The sequence below is a fragment of the Malania oleifera genome, chromosome 7 (genome assembly GCF_029873635.1).
Source record: "Malania oleifera isolate guangnan ecotype guangnan chromosome 7, ASM2987363v1, whole genome shotgun sequence".
NCBI lineage: Eukaryota > Viridiplantae > Streptophyta > Magnoliopsida > Santalales > Ximeniaceae > Malania > Malania oleifera.
This window is the reverse complement of record NC_080423.1, coordinates 101,162,632-101,184,874: the sequence shown is the minus strand read 5'-3', so window position 1 is coordinate 101,184,874 and position 22,243 is coordinate 101,162,632. Positions and strand designations below refer to the sequence as shown.

The 22,243-nt window shown below is 40.5% G+C and overlaps 2 protein-coding genes across 2 annotated transcripts; both read right to left on the bottom strand.

Moving 5' to 3' along the window:
• Nucleotides 1-14,225: 14,225 nt before the first annotated feature.
• On the bottom strand, nt 14,226-15,711 carry LOC131160969 (uncharacterized). Its single transcript, XM_058116837.1, has 4 exons — nt 15,621-15,711; nt 15,253-15,497; nt 14,575-15,164; nt 14,226-14,454 (listed from the first exon to the last, which is right to left on the bottom strand). Exons 1-4 carry the CDS (start codon nt 15,709-15,711, stop codon nt 14,226-14,228), a joined length of 1,155 nt encoding a protein of 384 aa, XP_057972820.1.
• Nucleotides 15,712-19,164: 3,453 nt separating this feature from the next.
• On the bottom strand, nt 19,165-20,013 carry LOC131160968 (uncharacterized mitochondrial protein AtMg00810-like). The gene has a single exon (XM_058116836.1). The coding sequence runs from the start codon at nt 20,011-20,013 to the stop codon at nt 19,165-19,167; it is 849 nt and encodes a 282-aa protein (XP_057972819.1).
• Between the last annotated feature and the right edge of the window lie 2,230 nt (nt 20,014-22,243).

The following is a 22,243-nucleotide window of genomic DNA, read 5'->3' as shown; positions in this document are numbered from 1 at the left end:
ATATGCATTGCGGGTGACCGCAAGATACCCTGCGCGAGAGTTAAATAATACAGCGTTCTACGAGGCTGTTCCGATTTCAGATGATTATAGGTTGCGCATTGTATTGGACGCACAATGTGTCGGTGAGACATATTTGACGATGCAATTGTATGTCGAGACTATTCCTCAAGTGGGTGTAATTGCAGTTAGGCAACCAGATGAGCCCGCGGAGCAATTGGGTGAAGTCGGTGAAGACACCGAACAAACACATCATGCAAATGTTGGTCGGGAGGTTCGTGCTACGTCCACGGTCGATTTTAATGAATATCCAGGATCGTCATTCCAACCGTCGGAGTACGAAGCACGTGTTCCTCAGATGTTTCCGCAGGGAGGTTGCGAAGATGTTCCAAGTGCGGTACCAGCATCGTTGTTTGCCATTGCGAACGACGCATTGGACGAGGGCATGAACATTACAAATGATGTTCATATTGAAGACGAACACATGCACGAGCAGGAAATGGGTGAAGGGTTAAATGATGTCCCCGATGATGTGAACTTACCTCACCATGACACGGACGACGCAACGTTTGACACGCAATTCATCGGCGAGCTTCCGATATACGGTCATATTGACCTAGCTGCTGCAAATTTAACTCCAGTCGATGAGCTTCCCATACGCGTCACTCGTTGGGAAGAATCCTCTGAGTTGAGTAAGGGGATGCTCTTTGGTTCGAAGGATCAGTTGATCGCCGCAGTGCGAATATATCACACTCGCACCCACCATGACTTCCACGTCGTGCGATCTACTCCTGAGTTGTGGGTTGCTAGGTGTAAGGACCACAATTACACATGGAGATTGCGTGCCATGTATCGGATGATACACCGTTTTTTTGAAATCACCCAATATAGTAGTCCGCATACGTGTCTGAATGAACTTATATCGCAGGACCATAACCAAATCACGTCGTCCCTTATTGCTGGGGAGATAGTGACTATGATCAGGGGAGATGCGTCGACGTCGATCGCTACATTGAAGGAGTTCATTGATCATTGATTCGGGTATTCAATATCTTATAAGAAGGTTTGGTTGGGCAAACAGAAGGCAATAGCCCAAGTCTTCGGTGATTGGGAGAAATCGTATGAAACGTTACCGAAGTGGATGGAAGCGATGCGCGCGTACAATCCTGGGAGTACAGTGAGGTGGAGGTCAACTCCGGTTCCAGGTAGCACTAACAGCGCAATCTTCGTATCAGTATTTTGGTCATTTTCAGCATCTATTCAGGGTTTTCGTCACTGCCCTCCCGTTATATGTGTGGACGGTACACACTTGTACGGTAAGTACAAGGGCAAACTCCTTATTGCGACTTGCCCCGATGCAAATAGGCAAATATTTCCTCTTGCATTCGCTATTGTGCAAGAGGAAAGCCTCGACACATGGAATTGATTTATGTGTTCTTTGCGTTTGATTACCGACAGGGACGACATTTGCCTCATATCAGATCGACATCCAGGGATTATCGCTGCGGTGCAGCACAATCCTGATTGGCAACCACCACGTGCGCACCACCGATTTTGCCTTCGACATGTCGTAAGCAACTTTAATACGAAAGTGCGGAGTGTGAATATGAAGCGAATGGCTGAGCGAGCCGGAAGGGAGCATCAGGTGAGAAAATTTGACACCTGGATGGAGAGGATATTCGACGAGGGTGGAGAGCCAGCCAAGTCGTTCTTCGATCAGATCCCTCCTCATATGTGGACTCAGTGCCACGACGGTGGAAAGAGGTATGGAAACATGACCACCAACCTCGTCGAATGTTTCAACGCCGTCCTAAAAGGCACACGTAGCCTTCCCATTATGGCTCTCGTGCAACTAACATTTTATCACGTTGCCCATTACTTTAATAGCCGATGGGAGTCTGCTCGTAACGCAATATCTGGGGGAAATACGTTAACTTCGCATATATTGCTAGCGATGGAAAGAAGGAAGCTGAAGGCGACCGGACAACGAGTCACGACGTTCAACCGATCTAGGGGTACTTTTAGCATCACGACCACGCAGCAGGGACCACATAAAGGAAACAATGTCCAAACTTTGAGCATCCAGAGGCGCGAATGCTCCTGCGGGAAGTGGCAATCTTTACACTATCCCTGCTCGCACCTTCTTGCAGCTTGTGCCGAGACACGACTAAATGTGAGCCAGTTTGTTGAGCCATATTGGAGCACTGCCGAGCACTATGCAACATATGCTAGATAATTTTATCCAATCATGCATGAGGCATATTGGCCAACTTGCTCGTTGCCAAACTTGCAGGCAAATCCTGCATACGCTAGACATAAAGGTCGGCCTAGGAGCTCACGTATACATAACGAGATGGATGCTCGGGAAGGTCGGAAACATATCACGTGTAGCATATGCCGTCAAGAAGGACATAACCGCACACGATGTCCGAGAAGGACCCAACCTGGGGATGCAGTTGGACCTTCGCACTGACCTAAAACTTATAGGTGATTCGAGATTTGCGTACTCTTACTCCTCGAGTGACGACAAGTTTTCACCTGCTAATTCCTTATGAAAACTTGGTGAGACATTTTCATTTGTACACATATAGGATAACCCTTGAGATTTTTGTTCGTTTCCACCATACAAAGAACCGGGGACAGATACTCAATCCTTATGCTTTCTATGTTAATGCTTTCAATATTCTGGCTTGTTTGCAGGATCGATCCAGGGCCGTCCGATACTACTGTACTGTGTATGGGCGATCGGCACCGGTCCAGTAGGGCGTGGACCGATTCGCATGCTAACGTCTTATATTGCCGAGGGGGCAGTCATAGCGTACAGGATAGGATAGGCGCAGACCCTTGCATTATTGATTGGATACGTGACGCGGGTTTTTATGGGATATATCAGATTGGCCATATCCAGTTGGATTGGCATCTTGTGACCGCGTTGGTTGAGCGATGGAGGCCAGAGACACACACTTTCCACTTGCCGCATCAGGAGGCGACTATCACATTACAGGATGTCGCGGTGTTGTTCGGGCTACTGATTGATGGGTTGCCCGTCACTGGTCGTACAGCTGGACCAGTACAGGATGGAGGCGTCGGTCAGGGGGGAGGACTTCGCCGCATGTGCGAGAGATTGTTAGGAGTGGTGCCCCCAGACAGTGAGCTTGTTGGTGCCCGCATTCGCATGCGGTTTCTAGAGGGGGAGATGTTTCGCCAGCTTCCGGCTGATGCTGATGATCAGACTATAGCGTGTCACGCACGTGCCCACATGCTGCGATGGATATGTGGGACGCTGTTCTGCGACCTATAGGGGAGTTACGCACACTTGATGTTCCTTCCACTGCTCGCGGAGTGAGCAGAGATACGCCATTATAGTTGGGGTGCTGCGACGTTAGTTTGGCTGTACCGGGAGATGTGCCGCGCCGCTAATGTGTCGCACTCACAGATCGGAGGAGCACTCCGCTTATTGCAGGTTTGGGCGTGGGAGAGATTCACGTCGTTAGCTCCTACGCTCCGCGGTGTTCGACGTCTTATTCAGAGGGATGAGGACGGACGACCGATTGACCCAGCTCCACTCGCGTGGAGGTTAGTAACTAAACTGAAAATAATTTGCTTCAATTGTAGTACGTAGTAGTGATTAGACCTTGCTAACGTACGTTCTATTGTGTACAGGTGGAGGGATCAGTTGTTGGCACCTAATGTTGCGCAACACACGCTGCCCTGGTACAGATTCGAGCTGGACATGCACCGGGAGCACGAGGTAGTCTCCGTTATGTGTATTTAGGGCTATTTCAAGATTTGCATATATTTCTGTCCCACCTCTGACATTTACTATATGTCTACGCGCAGTTCGTATGGGCGCCCTACACGGATGATATTGTTGCCGACGTACCACTTGGTTATGCAGTTGGGTCAGACCTCTGGGTTGCCCGAGTGCCACTCATATGTTTTCATATTGTCGAGTGGCATCTCCCAGACCGAGTGATGCGCTAGTTTGGCTTTCGACAAGGCATTCCTGGTCGCTTCTGTACCTCAGGGGTGGATATACGTGGGGAGGACTTGCACGAGATTGATGGTCGCGGTCGGGGGAACACAGATTGGGCAGCAGAGCACGCCATGTACGTGAGTATGTGGGTACATAGGCGCGACTACATTGTTGAGGGAGTCCGGGCAGATGGCCCGATGCGTCCGGAGGATCCATATTATGCGTGGTACAGGTCGATCACACGTCGCTTTGTAGATAGGACTGCAGCGGTCTACATGAGCCTCGTACGCTTACTCAAACGTTTACCTAATTTGTTACCGTGATGATTAGTAGTTCAATGTTTTAAACACTATTTTCGTATGATGCAGGCTGACGTATTACACCAGGTGGAGTCGCTATCATCAGACCCCGTTGTGAGCGATTTAGCGAGAGTTGGTTTGGACATTTTCTACGAGGATGGGCGACGGATCCCTACCCCACGCCGGACGCCGGCTCCACGAGGTGGTCGAGCAGCTCCAGTACGAGGGGGTCGAGCAGCTACCTCCAGCCGTCCATCGAGTCCGACCTTCTCACCACCCATTGTACTTGAGGAGTATGTGTTTGGGCCGTCCGCTGCTGATTTTGCGGGAACCTCCAGTAGACCGGCGGATTATCGATCTGACTCTGCCGCGACGCCGTCGATGTCGTACTTACTAGACGACCCTCTCGATGCGGAGGAGGTGGACGCACCCGGCTTGCCAACTCGGACTCGTCCAGAGACTATATACGACATAGCTCCCCATCAGCTTCACCTAGAGAGGGATTCTCCAGTACGTGTGGGCGGAGACGACAGACATGTAGCCCCTCGACGTGACCGGACACCAGACGCGGAGGAGCAGCCAGGTGAGGGCAGACACAGACGGCAGCCACCCCGACACCGGAGACGACCTCCATGCGGTACCGAGTAGCCGATATATGCAGTTGTGAATTAGTTCATAATTTGATTTGTACATCAGATATATGTTTACAGCTTCATTTGTACATAATGTATTTATTCATTATTCATTTGGGCATAATGTATTTACTAATGACTTCATTTGTACAGCATCTATTTGTATAGAATATATCATTTCTCCTTTATTTCAACTTGTTTGGAGTATCATTTGTACATAATGTAATTGTTTGAAGTATCATTTGTACATAATGTAATTTACTTAATTCTGAATCTATAGAGCAGCAATAGGTAAAGTGAAAAGCAGGTATAATTTAGTGTACTATTTTGATAGGTTTAATGTATACGATTCTCGTGAATGTAATGTTGTGAACGTACTGGTATCAACTGTATTGGAAGAATGTTTTATTTGCACAGGTGCGTGGATGGATATGCTCAATTTTTAAACAGGACTCTGTCGAAATTAGTATACTATTTTTATAGGTTTAATGTATACGAGTCTCGTGAATGTAATGTTGTGAACATAGTGGTATCAACTGTATTGGAAGAATGTTTTATTTGCACAGGTGCATGGATGGATATGCTCAATTTTTAAACAGGACTCTGCTGAAATTAGGTTACTATTTTGACAAGTTCAATGTATACGAGTCTCGTGAATGTAACGTTTTGAAATATAATTTAGTCTCTCTATGTATGTTTCTTAGGTTTTATTTCTACTTTTAATTTCAAAATATTGAAAGTAACACCAAACGGGCCCCCGAAGAAAAAGGAAAGAAGTCAATTAGGTGCAATTCAACTTGAATAGGGTTGAAATGTATACTCAGTAAAAGAGCTGTATGATATGATGATTTATCTTTAGAACTGCCAAATAAAATATAATCCTAAAAATTGTATACCGAGCCATTTGTATTTCTACAACAGTTGGTTCGTGGTTCTTATTTTACATATAAAGTCAGAATTGTTGTTAATTAAGACCAGGTCGCGAATTTAGATATGAATGAACAGCAATAAACATAAGGGGGCAGCAATACAATATTAATGAATTTTTTGTAAAATAATAATTACATTATTGTTATTATTATTATTATTATTATTATTATTATTATTATTATTATTATTATTATTATTATTATTATTATTATTATTATTATCACCAAGATCCAGCACTATCTATGATAAGTATTTTTGTCATTTGACTTAATAAATGAAACTGTCGGATCCTTCTAATTTAAATATTAATATGAGTAAAGATATTTTAAAAAAATTAGGCTACTTGTTGAGTGTAACCTTAGGTACTAATCGAGCTTTGTACCTTTCAATAGTTCCATCTGCCTTATACTTAATTGGAAATACCCACTTACAACCAATAGTCTGTTTATGTTGAGGAAGAGTTACAAGTTCCCAAGTTTTATTTAATTCCAAGGCATTTAATTCATTTTGCATTGCAGCTTGCCATTCAGGTATTTGAGTAGCTAATTTGTAAGTTTTGGGTTCTTTAGAAGCTGAAATGGAGACTAGAAAAGCTTTATGAGAAGGAGATAATTGTTTTTCATAAAGATAATCAGAGATGGGATGTAGAATACCTTTATTAGAAAAACAATTAGCAATATCAGATGAAGAAGTTGCAAGTGAAACCTTGGAAGCTGTACCACAGTAAAAATCATGCAAATAGCTTGGCCGTCGTGTAATTCTTGAAGATTTTCTGAGTTGTGGTGAAATAATATCTGGGATGGGAACATTGTTCAAAGATGTTAGATGATTGTTGGTTGAATGTGAAGAGGATGGAGGAGTTTGATTAGAAGAATAAAAAAAATCAGATGTAGAAGCTGATGGAGGGAATAACAAAGAATGTGATTTAGGATTAGGTGAAAAAACCTTCAAAGGAAAAATATTTTCAGAAAAAACTACATTTCTTGAGATGAAAACTTTATTAGTATTAAGGTCCATTAATTTGTAACCTTTTATGTTAGAAGGATAACCCAAGAATAAACATTTGGTACATCTTTGATCAAATTTATGTCTATGGGTTGTAAGTGTTGATGTAAAACAAAGGCAACCAAATACTTTAAGATGAGAAAGATTAGGAGGTTTATCAAAAAGCATTTCGGATGGTGTTTGGTTGTTAAGACTTCGACTTAGAATTCTGTTTATAATGTGAGCTGCAGTTAATACACAGTCACTCCAGAAAGGTAAAGGCATATTTGCTTGAAACAATAAGGCCCTGGCAGTGTTTAACAAATGTTGGTGTTTTCTTTTCACAACACCATTTTGTTGTGGAGTTTCTACACAACATCTTTGATGTATAATGCCATGGTCATTATAGAATTGAGTTAAAAGAAATTCAGGACCATTATCTGATCTCACTATTTTAACAGGAACATTGAATTGGGTAACTACCATTGTGCAAAAATTTTTAACGATAGAAGAAACTTCAGATTTTATCTTGAGCATGTATACCCAAGTACAACGAGTATGATCATCAACTATAGTAAGAAAATACTTGAAACCATAATAGGAAACAACATTGAATGGTCCGCATATATCACAATGGATCAAATCAAATTTGTTCTTTGAACTAGACTAAGATACAGGAAATGAGAGTTTTCTTTGTTTTGCTAAATGACATACATCACAAACATGTGTGGTATTAAAAGATATGGATGACTCCAGCTGTTTAAGATAAGGTAACCTTGAGTTGGAAACATGACCAAGTCTGTAGTGCCAGGTATCTAATTGATTTTGGGTAATGGTTGAAGCCAAAGATGAAGAATGAAACTTGGCTTGATTGTGAGTAGCAGCCTTTGAAGGAACTTGAGATAAATGGTACAGTCCATGTTTCTCAATATGAGTTAAAGAAGGCAGTATGAGTTAATTGGTCCCAATCATCTTCTTTGTTAATTGGCCCTGTAGAAGGCTTGAACTCGTCCAGAAAGAAACACAAATGTTAGATTGTTTTGTTAGTTTAGAAACAGACAACAGATTGAATGAAAAACTGGGAACACACAACACATTATGTGAAGACAGTATATTTGAAATGCAAATACTGCCAATGTGTGAAGCTGGAAAAGAGTTTCCATTTGGCAAATTTATGGAAGTGTTGATTGGTGTAGGTGGAGAAGAATATAATGAAGGTGAACATATCATGTGATCTGTTGCACCTGTATCTAGAATCCATGAATGTACATTCTGCAGAGATGAAGAAACTAAATAACAAAAATTTGAAGGGTTACCAGAAAATTGAGAAGTAACAATGTTAACAGCTGGAGAAGATGTTTCATGAGATATTGGAGATGAAGTAGAATTTGCAAGTGCTAGCAATTTATTGAATTTCTTAGAAGTAAAAGAAAACTTTGGATCCTCATTACTCTGTTGAAGAGAAAGCTCAGGAGTTGTCATGGCAGCATGTGCAGTAGGTGGCTTCCTTTTTCCTTTTGGTCCAGTCCAGCCAGGAGGAAAACCATGAAGATGAAAACATTTTTCTATTGTATGCCCATTGTATCAACAAATGTGTACAGTATAGAGAAAATCTCTTCTGTTTATCCTTTGAGAATTTCAAAAAACCAGATGGCTGAATGTTTTGTTTGGCAATCAAAGCATGAGTTTCACTGCTGACAACATTATTTAGTTGTCTTTGACTTTCCTCTTGAAGTAGTAAAGAAAATACTTTCGCCATACTTGGTAATGGCGAAATCATAAGCAATTGACTTCGAATTGGAGAATAGAAATCATTCAAACCAATCAAAAATTTCAACACATAATCAGATTGCTGTCTAACCAACAAAAAATCAAACAGGTTGCAGGTACAAGTTGCCATTTTACCACAGCTACATGTAGGGAATGGTCGGTAGTTAATATATTCATCCCATAATGATTTGAATGAATTAAAATATTCAGTAATTGATAAACAACCCTGAGTAATAGAACTAAGAGATTTTTCAAGATGAAAAATCTCGGACCATCACTTCGTAAGTATCTTGTTTTCAGCTCATTCCAAAGATCAACAGCAGATGAAACATAGAGAATACTATTTCTTATTTCCTTGGAAATGGAATTCATTAACCATGAAAGAACTAGATTGTTTGCACGCAGCCATGCAGTATGGAGAGAACACTGATTTATAGAAGGAGCAAGAATCGAGCCATCAATGAATGCTACCTTATTTTTAACTGTTAGAGCAATGGTGATTGACCGACTCCATGCAATGTAATTATCACCACTAAAAATTTCAGAAACCAGTAATGCACCAGGATTATCACTTGGATGTAAGTAATATGGACTAGATGAATCATCATAAAGATTGATCATACGATGACAATTTTGAGAACTGGTAGAATTATCAGCAGAAGTCATATATGGAATTTCTCGAAGAAATATAAAAAATTTGCAGATCAACGAATTTTTCTTTGTAAAGACCAGAGATAAAAGCAATTCACTTGAGGCTTTGCAATTTGATACCAGAATAATGCTGATACATAATACTAATCTATCAGCTTCTCTTGATCAGCGTCAGAATTTTTCTGAATATTCGTACTGCTCAGAATTTGGAGGCGCAGTGTGGCTAAAAACAGAGTTTTCATGGTTTCTTGAAAATTAAAAAAAATTGCGGAAGGGAAGCAAGTGCTCTGATACCATGTGAAGTTTTTACATAAGTTGAAAAATTCTTCTCTATTATCTGCTTCAAATACAGAGTATATGTTTGTATTTATATAATACAAGAATCAAGAATAAAGAAAACTAACTAATCAGGCTAACTAATTAGCTAATCTTCTCTTCTTCTAATTTAACTTGCGTAGCTTTGGATTTCAGTTCCAACTGTTCAATTCTTGAAGCAATATTCCAACACTTATTTATCTTATTATTGATCTTATCATGAATGATGGAATCATTATATTCAATATAGTATGCACGGGCCAATCTGCATATTTTTTTTTGTTTTACGTCTCGTAACTCTTCCTCAGCCAGGCTTGGGCTGAATAGCGGAGCAAGTACAAGTATTAGTATAAAAAATGCGTCCTTTGTCATCAATATTTACTCGCGGCCTCTCGGGAGAATCGATGACTGCATCTTTATTTATCATTTTTGGGGCTGTCCACCCGAGACAATCCATTCAACGAACCAAAAAACACCACAGCACAAGGAACCGAGTTTTTTCCTTTTTTATCATTTTTTAAAATATAGATATTAAATAATATTTTTTTACAACACATAATTAGATTTGTGTTTTACAAAAAATAATCTGCAGTGACACGTGGTAAATCTCGCTACTTGGAGTAGCGAGATTTGTGCTTTACGAAAAATAAACCCCAGTGACACGTGTAAATATCGCTACTTAAAGTAGCGAGATTTGGTTAAAAGTCGCTACTTGGACTAGCGAGATTACGTCAGAGTCATTCTGGGAAATACTTCCTAGAATGAGGTATTATTTAATATATTTTTTTAAAAAAAAGTTAAAACGGGAAAAAACTCTTCAATCTTCTCATATTTAGGACTCAAGCTCATATGCTTGAGCTCTATGTCTTGGACCTTCTTATATTCTAAAAGATCAATATGAAAAGATGTAAAAAAAACAAAACAGCAACAACATCACTATCATCACCACCAACAAGAATAACAACAATAGTAATAATCACGGTGATTGTTGAATCTGAATTTGATTTTAATTTTGATTTTGATGAGTTTATGATGTCGAGATGATTGTTCAATTCGAAAGATATTTGCAACTTTGATTTTGTTGGGATTAAAGATGTGCGTACGGTGGATGCGTGTGCACCATGTGTGCGGAGTTCTGAAATAATAACAAAAAATAATAAAAAACACAAAAATAGATAAAATATGTTATATTTACCAAATTATACCCAACCGACTTTCCAAAAGTCGGTTGGGGTTTTGATTCCAACCTAGCCGCAGCTTTTACTTAAAATAAAATAAAATAAAGGGGTGGGGGAAAGGCTGTCAGGGAGAGACGTTTTGGGGGTTGGGGGGGGGGGCTGGGGGGAAGGGAGTTTGATGGGAGGGGAGGGAATTTTGATTGTCAGACAAGAAAAAAAAAAAAAAAACACGCGAGGGACTTGCGTGCATGCGTGGAGGGGCAGGGAGATAGGGGGGGGGGGGGGCGAATTTTTTTTTTGTTGAAATTTTGCATGCACGGCAGGGCAGGGAGAGAGGGGGGGGGGGGCGGGATTATTATTTTTTTTAAAAAAAAAAGAAGACCAAACCGACTTTTGGAAAGTCGGTTTGGTGTTCAAATTTTTTAATTTCAATTTTTTTTATAAAGTGACCAAACCGACTTTTCAAAAGTTGGTTTGGTGAATTTTTTCTATATATTCATATCATCTTCCAACTGCTCTCATCTACTATCACTTCTACAGTTGCATTATTTGTATTAGTTTCGTTGTCAAAAATATTTATTTTGTTTGCACACTCCTACTATATTTAACACTTAGAGATGGAGTTTGGTCCACCTGATTCATCTATATTGACATTGGGGATTGTACATCCTTCCTATAGGGCATGGGAGGAGGATCATTCTGACGCCTTTAAAGGGCATCAGTGTGTGCATACATTAGAAACCATGTGGCATGCCCATCCTAGAAGCATTCTGTGGATTCAATGAGTAGGGTTCTATCCACTGTACCAGATTCGGTATATTCGCTTAGACCATCATTTAATTAGTGCATTGTTGGAGCGTTAGAGGCCTGAGACACACACATTTCATTTTCTTTGTGGCTAGGCAACGATAACATTGTAGGATGTTGCAATCATCACAGGATTACCTATTAATGGTGATGCTGTTACAGGCATGATGCAGCAAGACTGGGAGATGATGTGTCAAAGCCTACTCGGATGCAACCCCACACTGGCTGGAGCGGATGAAACGGCGCCTCCTTATCTATGACATGGATGGACAGGAACTTACCTGATCTTCTTGATGAAGCATCTGAGGAGGTCGTATTGCAATACGCTCAAGGGTACATACTACGTCTAATATGTGGCTTGTTATTTGTGAACAAGTCGCAACATTATGCGTCGTTGATGTTCCTCCCTCTGTTGAGTGACTTGGAGAGGGCGTCGACGTATAGCTGGGGTAGCGCTGCACTTGCATGGCTGTACAGAGAGATGTGCCAAGTTGATCGTGTGCAGACGCAATCAATTGGAGGTGCGATATTCCTCCTGCAGGTTTGGGCATGGGAACGCATGCCCTTTCTTGCTCCAATTAAAGTTGGCATGCCACATCTTCCTGCTGATGTCGATGATGGCTCGTTCCCACTTGCGGTTAGATGGCGAGCTTCATTTCATGCCGCCCATGTCCCTCAACATACTCTGCGGTCCTATCGATATGACATTGATATGATGCGTGAGGACCAGGTAATATCGTATTTATTTCATTTGAATCGTTCAATATGGGTTCGGAACGTTTACTATTCGTAGTAATTTTCTGACATAAATTCTATGTGAACAGTTTATATGAATGTTGTACACTGCGGATGTCTACGCGAATCTACCCCCTATATGCCTTATAGGTGTACAAATTTGGCTTGTTCGCACTCCTATGATTTGCTTTCAGATCATGGAGTGGCACTTGCCGGATCGTGTAATGCGGTAATTCGGGCTAAGGCAGCAAATCCCTCGTCCAGCTCAGATAGGTTACGACCCCGACAACCATAATTCGGATCTACATGACTGTGACCAGCGCGGCAGTTATCAAATCAACTTTCGCACTAAGTACGAGCGTACCCTCCAGATGTGGCAACACAGGCTGGACAATACCATCTACATACTTAGGGAGCTTCCACTCCCTAAGCATACACCTCCATTGGCGGAAGATGGATATAATGACTGGTACCGATCCATCACGATTCGCTGCGTGAGTAGAACCGCCAATTTACACATGACAGTGGTCTTAAAAAAAATAACTAAACACATGTAAAAAACATACTGGTTTTATATCATTAACTTATTCGTATTGTGTCTAACGTATTTTTTTGTAGGAACATATGATGGGGACCATCCACTTATCAGATTGTGTCCCAACATGTCCCTCTAGACCAATTGCAGAGGCATGTATGCGGTTTGTGGCTGAGGAAGCTTGTCGATCAATTCATAGGTCTCGCCACGCCAACGCGGAGGGTCCTGAATCAGATGATGATGTCACAGCTACTGAGCAGGCGTCGCATAGAAGAGGTCGTGGTGGACCTCGCCAGAGTCGTGGGGGGGGGGGGCGTCTTCGAGTTGAGGGGGGGCTCCCACCCAACCATCCCAATGGACAGAAAGTGATTGGAGAGCATCAACACCGCAGTTCACACCGGCACTGACCTCTATGTGGCACGTAGAGGCTTCTTCTTCCCATATGCCATATGGGGGTTATTAGCATCAGTATGGGGCATCCACCAGTACACCATACCATCCAGAGGCTCTGTAGTCCATACAAAACGACCCACCTCCAATGTATCGGGAACAACAGCAATACCATCAATTTCCAAGCTCATCGCCGATCCCATTTGATCTTTTCATTGATGGGGGGTCGCTTGATGCCGGACTGGAGGAATACATCCCTCCAACAGCTGAAGGTAACGATGGTGCGGAAGGGGCAGCTAGACATCGCAGAAGGCAACGTCAACCTCCGCAAGAACGACGCCAACAACCACCGAGACAAAGGAGACCGCGACCATGTGGGACTTAGTGACGCAAGAGTACATTATTATGCATGTATACTTTAAAGTTTTTTTTTTTTAGAGCAATGAATAATAATAATAATCATATTTAATAAAAAATAATTGTATATAACTTTTTTGTACGAAATTTTTTTAAATTTATATTTATCAATTGACCATGAAATAAATTAATAACAAAATTGAAGAACGAAATAGAACTCGAGTACAACTCACCAATTTCAAAAGCTAAAAAGCGTAATGGCAACTCACAAATTTCAAGTACATTACACATTAAGTACATATTTTGAATGTATTATGATGGTCCAGCATTGTCATGACCTCCAGTCCTCCTTGGACATCGATTGCAGTTGTGACCCTCTTCATGGCACAACCTGCACCGCATCCTCCGAATACCCTCTCGTACATCCATTTTGTTACGCAGTCTCGAACTTTTAGGGCGTCCTTTTGGCCTAAGCAAATTTCGATTACCGTACAATATTGGCGCTACTGGATCCGTCCAATATTGTTCATGGAGGATGGGAATGAAGTCCATCGCATATGTCGCATAATGCTCCTGTACCGTGAAACAAGGGTCAATATAGCTTCTATTCCCCAATCTTCTTGCACCATAGACAGCTAACAAGTGAGAACAAGGGTAGTGTAGAGTCTGTCACTTCCCACATGTACACCGACGTCCCTTTATGTCAACTGTTTGAATATTTTGACCCTTATTTGGTGGCCGCAGTGTAGTTTGAATGCTGAACAACCCCCTTTCAATGTTGAAGTTGATAACCTCATGTCCAACATATGCCATCTCCCTCCTCTGCATTTGCAACAACATTTGTGGTGTGTAACCATTCCCTGACTCCATTGCTTGGCGAGATGCCTCTCGGCAGGCACTAAAGTACTATGCAACGCGATAAAATGTCATCTGGACAATGGCCATTATTGGTAGACTACGAGTTCCTTTTAAGACGACATTAAAACATTCAACAAGATTTTTGGTCATGTTTTCGTACCTTCGACCACCATCGTGACATTGCGTCCACATATGAGGAGGTATCTCTTCAAAAAAGGACTTTACAATAGGCCCACCCTCTGTTAGGGTTCTTTCCATCATACTATTGAATTTCCTAACTTGGTGCTCCCTACCAGCTATTTCAACCATCCGCTTGAGCATCGTATTGTGCACCCTCTGGTTGAAGTTGTTAACAATGTGACGTAAGCAAAACCGATGGTGCGCACGTGGCGGTTGCCAGTCATCGTTTTGACGAATGGCAGCAAGAATACCGACATGTCTATCTGATATGAGACACAAATTATCGCGATCAGTCACTTCATCCTGAATGCACTTAAGGAACCAGGACCATGTGCACAAACTCTCCTCCTCAACGATGGCAAACGCTACTGGAAATATTTGTTGATTTGCATCAGGGGCCGTTGCAATTAATAATTTACCTTTATATTTTACGTACAAGTGCGTTCCGTCCATATAGAGAACTGGAGGACAATGACGAAATCCCTCTATTGATGGTGCAAATGACCAAAACACACATGTCAAAATAGCAGCATTGTTAGCATCAGGGATTTCTGTCCACGCCCACTTCACCTTTGTACCGGGATTTTAGAAGCAGTTGATATGAAATATCCCAATCTCCAAACACCCTTGCAATTGCCATTTGCTTCCCGAGCCATACCTTTCTGTACGATACATGGTACTGATACTTTGACCTCAAGTGTGCTTGCAAAGTTGCAATAGAAGCACCGGCATCACTTTTGATAATTTCTACGACTTCATTTGCAACTAAGCTAGACTTCAGTTGTGGGTGGTCCTGCAAGAGAGTCTCGTTTATGCGTGTATGTGGCCCTTTGTATTGTGTAATTTCAAACAGCCCATGCTTTTTACGTTGAGTTGCACGCAATCGCCAAACACAGCTCTCATCTGCATTGCACCTAAACATCCACGTTGTTAGGGTGGATTACACCACCTTAAAGTTTTGGTGTGTTTGCGCATGGTGGACGCGCATGGAGTGAATGAGGTCATCCTTCGTGTTGAAAATCATACCTTTCCCAAATTCTGATACGCCATCCCATCGAGTGCCCTCGAGTGAAGTTTCAACTTCAGTTCTGATATGACCGGATTCAACATCAACCATGTACGCTAATGGCTGCACGTCGCGTACCCTCTTGTGACCGACATGTGTGTTCTGAGGAGGCATCACAAATTCTTCATGGTGAACCCATATTCATTTTGTTCACCAGCTTCATCTACCCCTGTATCGGCCTCTTCAAAATCCTCTTCTATATCCTCTTCTTCCTCAAATTCACGGTTGCAGTCCATATCAGGTAGCATTGGCCGGACCGTGTATGCCCCCCTCTCATTCATGACAATAGATGGAACTGTTTGGAAGTCTGGTATGGACACAGCTCCAGTTGAACTTCGGTCATGCCTATACTTTGTTGATTATTCTGCTTCATGATAATAATTGCTTCCCACATTGAATCCCTGCAAGGTAGACTCCTCACGTCGAAGCTCTGTTGTCAAGAATTCTGGTTGAAATGATGTACCAGGGATGTCATTTAAATCTAACGCCCCAGTCACCTGTGAAAGGTGATCAAATAGTCTGCTCGTCTCACCGGTCCCATATTCGGTATATGGTTGAGAATGGATGAATGCTTCCCCTTGCAAAGTTGGGGCTCCGCCTATACTACTACTTCGAGGACTATGATTAACAAAAATCTCAACAACATATACATCTGGACAAGAACTCTGCGGGTCCAACGCAATTACGACGTCTGCATCATTTTTTATTGGGATGTCAATGTAGAACAAATTTCCACCACCCCCTCGTTGCGGATATCTCGATGTCAGTTCTAACATGTATTCCTTTGGATCAATATCTAATCCTTCATATATTTTGCGTTTCAAACTTTCTAACTTCATCCTCCTTCGAACTCGAATGGCTTTTGTTGGCCCAGCGCTGTACTTAATACCGGTTGATCCATCAATAATCTCACAGTCAATGTATAATAAGACCGTAACTTTGTTAGCTGGCGAATTTGACGTCATTATGACTTATCAAAAGTAGAGTTTATCTGCAAGGTGGTAAGAAGGTTGGAGGATCAACAAATAAATGAAAAAGGAGAAAGCTTGAGTAATGGTTGAGGGATGATGAACAAATATATAGGAGACTAGCATAACAAAACCGACTTTTGGAAAGTCAATTTTGTTTTTTTACGTACACCCACACACATGCATGCACGACGGAATTACTTTTTTTTTTAATACCAAACCGACTTACCAAAAGTTGGTTTGGACACTATTCATACCAAACCGACTTTCCAAAAATCGGTTTGGACACTATTTTCAAGAATTAATTTTTTAATACCAAACCAACTTTCCAAAAGTTGGTTTGGACACTATTCATGCATGCACAAATGCAGGAATTAATTTTTTAATACCAAACCGACTTTCCAAAAGTCGGTTTGCACACTATTCATGTACTTACACATGCAACTGTTAAGCGAGCCCCCCCCCCCTCTTCTCTCTCTCCCCCTCCTCCTCTCTCCCCCTCTCGACACCTATCCCTCACCTTCTCTTTTTTTTTTTTCTTTTTTTTTTATTATGCTTCCCCTTTTTCAAAATAAAAAAAAATTCGGCCTAGCCCCACCTCTCTCCATGCCCCTCCCGCGCATGCATGCAGAAGTCCCCTCATAGCTTTATAATCACAAAACTCATCTTTCAAAAATAAATTATTAACAACTGGAACAAGGTAAGAAATATGAATGATAAGAAAAGAATGTTAAAGTTGAATATAGAATCGATATACCAAATTGCTAAAATTACCAAAATAAAACAAAATTTACTTAACAAAAACTTGTTAATTTCAAATTTGTAATTAATACATATCTTGTGACTATTACAAAAAATAAGTAAATTTGCATGCATCATTCTTACTTTAATCTTCCTCTCTTCCTATACTTCACATAATAATGTGCAGCCACTGCTACAATTGTGATTTCTTCTAATCCAAATTAAAATACTGATATGAACGCTAACGATTTTGCCCCTAGATTGCCCTCGACTTTTTACCTAAATAAACTATCCCAATCACTTAGGTCTTACTTAATATAATTTTATATTATATTTTCTTGAGTTTTTTAAAAATAATATATTTATGTTATATTTTATCTAAATTTGTTCTTAAATTCATATAAGGTTTTAAATTTATACTCCCAAATACAGAGTTACTGTTCAAGCAAATTGAAGTTGACATCTTAACTTTAAATTTGTGTATTTTGAAATATAAACTTATATTAAGTAACATATCAATCTATACATATATAAATTTAAGACTTTACATTTACTTTGTTAAAAAAAATTAAAATTAAATAGTGAAATTGATCACCAAACTGACTTTCCAAAAGTCAGTTTGGTCTCTTTTTATTTTTTTTTTATAAAAAAAAAAAATTCGCCTCCCCCACTCACGTGTGTTTTTTTTTCCTCACCCAATTATGTGTTTTTTTTTTTTTTAATTCCCTCCCCTCCCATCAATCTCCCTTCCTCCACACCCCCCCTACACCCACCAAAAAACGTCTCTTCTTCTCTCCTGACAGCCTTTTCCTCACCCCTTTATTTTATTTTTTTAAAACTAAAAGTTGCGGCTGGGTTGGAATCAAAACCCAAACCAACTTTCCTTGGAAAGTCGATTGGGTATAATTTGGTAAATATAACATATTTTATCTACTTTTATGTTTTTTATTATTTTTTATTATTATTTCCGTAAAAAACTCCATGTGTGCGGCCATTTGCGGCTTTGAAATTTGTAAACATTTCAGTTTCTTTTCTGATTTGATTTATTCATATCCGATTGGTTTATGCACCATTTTTATTGTTGCTCTGTATTTGTTTCCGATCAGAGGGTATTACCAGTTGGACTTCCTCTAATTCCGGTTGGTTTTTCGGATGCCTCAATCTCTGTTCGGTGATTGATACCGTCTACATCTACAGTACGCGGTTCATACTCAAATGCAGTGTTGGTTTCTTGAACACTGTTCGGAACGTTGATGGTCCATTTGGTTCACGTGCAGTGCTTTGATTTTAAAATTTGAATTTCAAATTTGTCTGTGATGGTTTCCACTATTGGACTTCGACAGAAAGTAATGGTGGATTTCGGTTTTTTGTCCGATTGGAGTGGGCTTCTTTCTCATCAATTCCACTTTCGGCTGTCAGCGTGGCATGAATTCCAGTCTGTCATTGGGGTCGGTGTTTCAAATTTGAATTTCAAAATTTTCTTGAAGCTTCCCACGGTTGGATCCACATCATCACATGGGCAAATTTTCTTTATGCAGCTGCGGGAATGTTTGGGTCTCTTAAAAGTAAGAGAAGAAAGAAAGAGTTGCAAATAACTTCTATATTCTTTGGGTATTTGAAACTGTACAAGTACCATTCTTTTTTTGGTAAAGGAGACGAACTTACAAAGGTGGTATGCTAATTACACAAATCAAATTATAGAGATTGACCAAATCATGGAGATTGATCAATCAACTTAATTAGGGAGATATGCTAACATCCCCTCTCAAATTCAAGGTGGTATTGAAGATGCCAACTAGAGTTTACAAACTAAAGCACGATGGTGACTAGGTGGATGAGCCTTTGCGAAGATATCAGCCAATTGATCAGCCGAAGGAATTGACAAGAAGCGAAGTGTTCCCTCTTGAAAATGATGATGCACAAAATGAAAGTCGATCTCGATGTGTTTGGTGTGTTCATGAAAGACATCATTATGAGTAATTTGGACAACACTATGATTGTCACAATAAAGCGGAGTGCCCGAGGGCTGAGGAACACCCATATCTTGGAGAAGCCAATGAAGCCAAAGAAGTTCAGAAGTAGTATCGCCAAGGGCCCGATACTTAGCCTTAGTGCTAGAGCGAGCAACAACAGTCTGTTTTTTGCTCCTCCAAGAGATAAGAGAGTCACCAAGTAAAAAAAGGAAACCAGTGGTGGATCTGTGATCAAAAGGGTCCCTTGCCCAATCAACATCAGAATAAACCTGCAACGTCAAGAATGAGTGAGAGGAAAAATGAAGCTCGTGAAATAATGTTCCCTTCGCATAGCGTAGGATGCGAAGAAGAGCTGCATAGTGAATGGAGCGAGGAGTCGACATAAACTGACTAACAAGGTGCACTGCATAGGCAATGTCTGGTCTAGTGATAGTGAAATAAATCAAACTCTCAACAAGCTGTCGATAACGAGTGGTATCGGGAAGGAGCTCCCTATCAGTAGGACGGAGTTTAATGTTGGGCTCCAGCGGACTATCAGCTATCTTACAATCTGTGAGACCAGCAGGTGTGAGAAGGTCAGAAGCATACTTGGCTTGGGTCAAAGAGTAGCCATTAGAGGTAGGGGACACCTCTAAGCCCAAGAAGTAGCTAAGAGAATCGAGATCTTTCATCTCAAACTACTGACACAGAAACTGCTTAAGCTTATTAATACTAGAAGTATCATCACCAGTAATGATCATATTATCAACATAAAGTAGTAGAATAGTGATGCAAGTATCAGTGTGACGAGCCAAAAAAGCTGAATCATAGGGGCTAGAAGCAAATCCAAGTTGTTTAACAATGGAGCTGAACTTGGCAAACCAAGCATGGGGAGCTTGCTTAAACCCATATAATGCACGTTGGAGACGATAAACCCTACTAGGAGGATGAGGATGCCCTGAAGGAGGCTGCATATATACCTCCTCAGCCAAATCACCATGTAAGAAGACATTCTTGACATCCATCTGAAATAAAGGTCATCGTCGGGTTGAGGCAATAGCCAAAAGGAAGCAAATGGAGGTAATACGAGCAATAGGGGCAAATGTCTCCTCATAATCAATGCCATACTCCTAAGTAAAGCCCTTTGCCACTAAATGAGCTTTATGTCTTTGTAATGACCTAAAGGAATTATGATATTTAAATAATAAAGAGAGAGAGAAATGGAAATAGTAACAGAAAATTATTAGGTTCTCATCGACGAAAGCAAGGGACTTGTCGATGAGGGTACAAGAGGGTCTCGTCCACGAAGACAAGTTTTGTTGACGAGAAAATACTGAGAGGTTTTGGGGTGACTCTGAATTTCGTTAACGAAGGAAAGAGCTTGTCGATGAAATTACTATTGACCTCATCGATGAGGTGACGTGGCTGGTCAACAAAGCCACTAGTATAAATATGTAAAACCCGGATTTAAACACATAAATTAAGAAAAATCTCACTCTCTCTTTCTATTCCTTCTGTTTCTCTCCCTTCTCTCTTCGATTTTGGCTTCATCGTTTGCCGGATTGATGATCTGACGTTACCACGATGCTCCTGGGGAAGTTCTCTCAAAATTTGCCGGAGCAGATCGTTGGTGGGAGCGAGTTGAAATTCATCCCTGAGTTGAGATAAGGCTTTTTATGCCGAATTTGGTCTTACTGTAGTTATAAGAAATGATATACATATGAAAATATATAAGTTTAGTTCTGCGAGTTATTGTTTTCAGGGAGTTGAACGGAACCCTACAAGTGTAAGACTAGAAATTTTACGGGGTTTCTTTCAGTGTCAGGTAAGGGAATAAACTAAAACAATTATTTTTCATGCAAACTTATTATTATTTATCAGTAAATTAATTTTCAGGAAAGTATGTAAGATATTTGTATATTACCAAGGAAATGCACAGTTGAGAAAAATAATGCTATTATGTTGAAATGTATATATATGTATAAGATGCCAGAAATTATAATTTTAGAATATAAAGTATGGTTTTATGTAGCAAATGTGTGGCACAAATATTACTTTACATGAAAAGTATTATGATATGACTACGTTATGAATGAAGCATGTTTTCAGGAATATGAAATATTACAGTACAAAATGATGTTGAAAATACATGATAATTGATTTATTATTCAGAACAATATATATGAGATATTCGACGCAAGGCCGTGATCGATAGCGGCCCAAGGCCGTGTTTTACGTATGATCTCGGCGCGAGACCGTATTTATTAAATGTTCGGCGCGAGGCCGTATTTATGAAATGTTCGGCACGATGCTGTATTTATGAAATTATGGAAAATGTTATCAATCCATTTATATTAAATACTATATTATCATGTATTATATATTATTAGAACCCGGACGTTAGTTTAGTTTAGTTCAGGAGCACGGTACCATAATTTATAAATCAGATATCTATGATCAGATTGGTGCTAACCATCCCACGAGGAGGTGGGAGATGGATAGTCGATGTGGCTTTCAGTGTAGAGTGTAGACGTCCACCTGGTAGTTCGGACTAGTGTGTGGTGAGCCCATCGTACTTACAGATATTTTTGACTCGACAGTGGTCGGCTAGCCATTGCTGGGTCCCGCCTTCGGGCTACACAACCCGTTATTGGGGTTAATACATGACATTAGCTAACTATACATCTTGGGTATGTTTTTAGTATTATCAGCTATACCAAATAGTTATGATTAGTATGATTTATTAGAAATATGAAAGTATATGTTTTTGCAGTTATTAAATGATGAATGTTTTTTGGTATGAAGATTGTATTGTATATCTATATTATCATTAAAAATTCATGTTGTCACACAACTGTATTTAATTTATTTTCCCTTACTGAGAAGTGTCTCACCCCCAAACATTAAATGATTTTTCAAGAA

Bases quoted from the DNA above. Each gene is read 5' to 3' on its own strand.
- LOC131160969 (XM_058116837.1), bottom strand. From the start codon at position 15,711: ATGGTTGATGTTGAATCCGGTCATATCAGAACTGAAGTTGAAACTTCA. The intron at 15,165-15,252 runs GTATGGCTCGGG...CCCGGTACAAAG, and splicing joins ACCATGTATCGTACAGAAAG to GTGAAGTGGGCGTGGACAGA. The intron at 14,455-14,574 runs GTACGAAAACAT...ATAGTACTTTAG, and splicing joins TGTCACGATGGTGGTCGAAG to TGCCTGCCGAGAGGCATCTC.
- LOC131160968 (XM_058116836.1), bottom strand. From the start codon at position 20,013: ATGAAAGATCTCGATTCTCTTAGCTACTTCTTGGGCTTAGAGGTGTCC.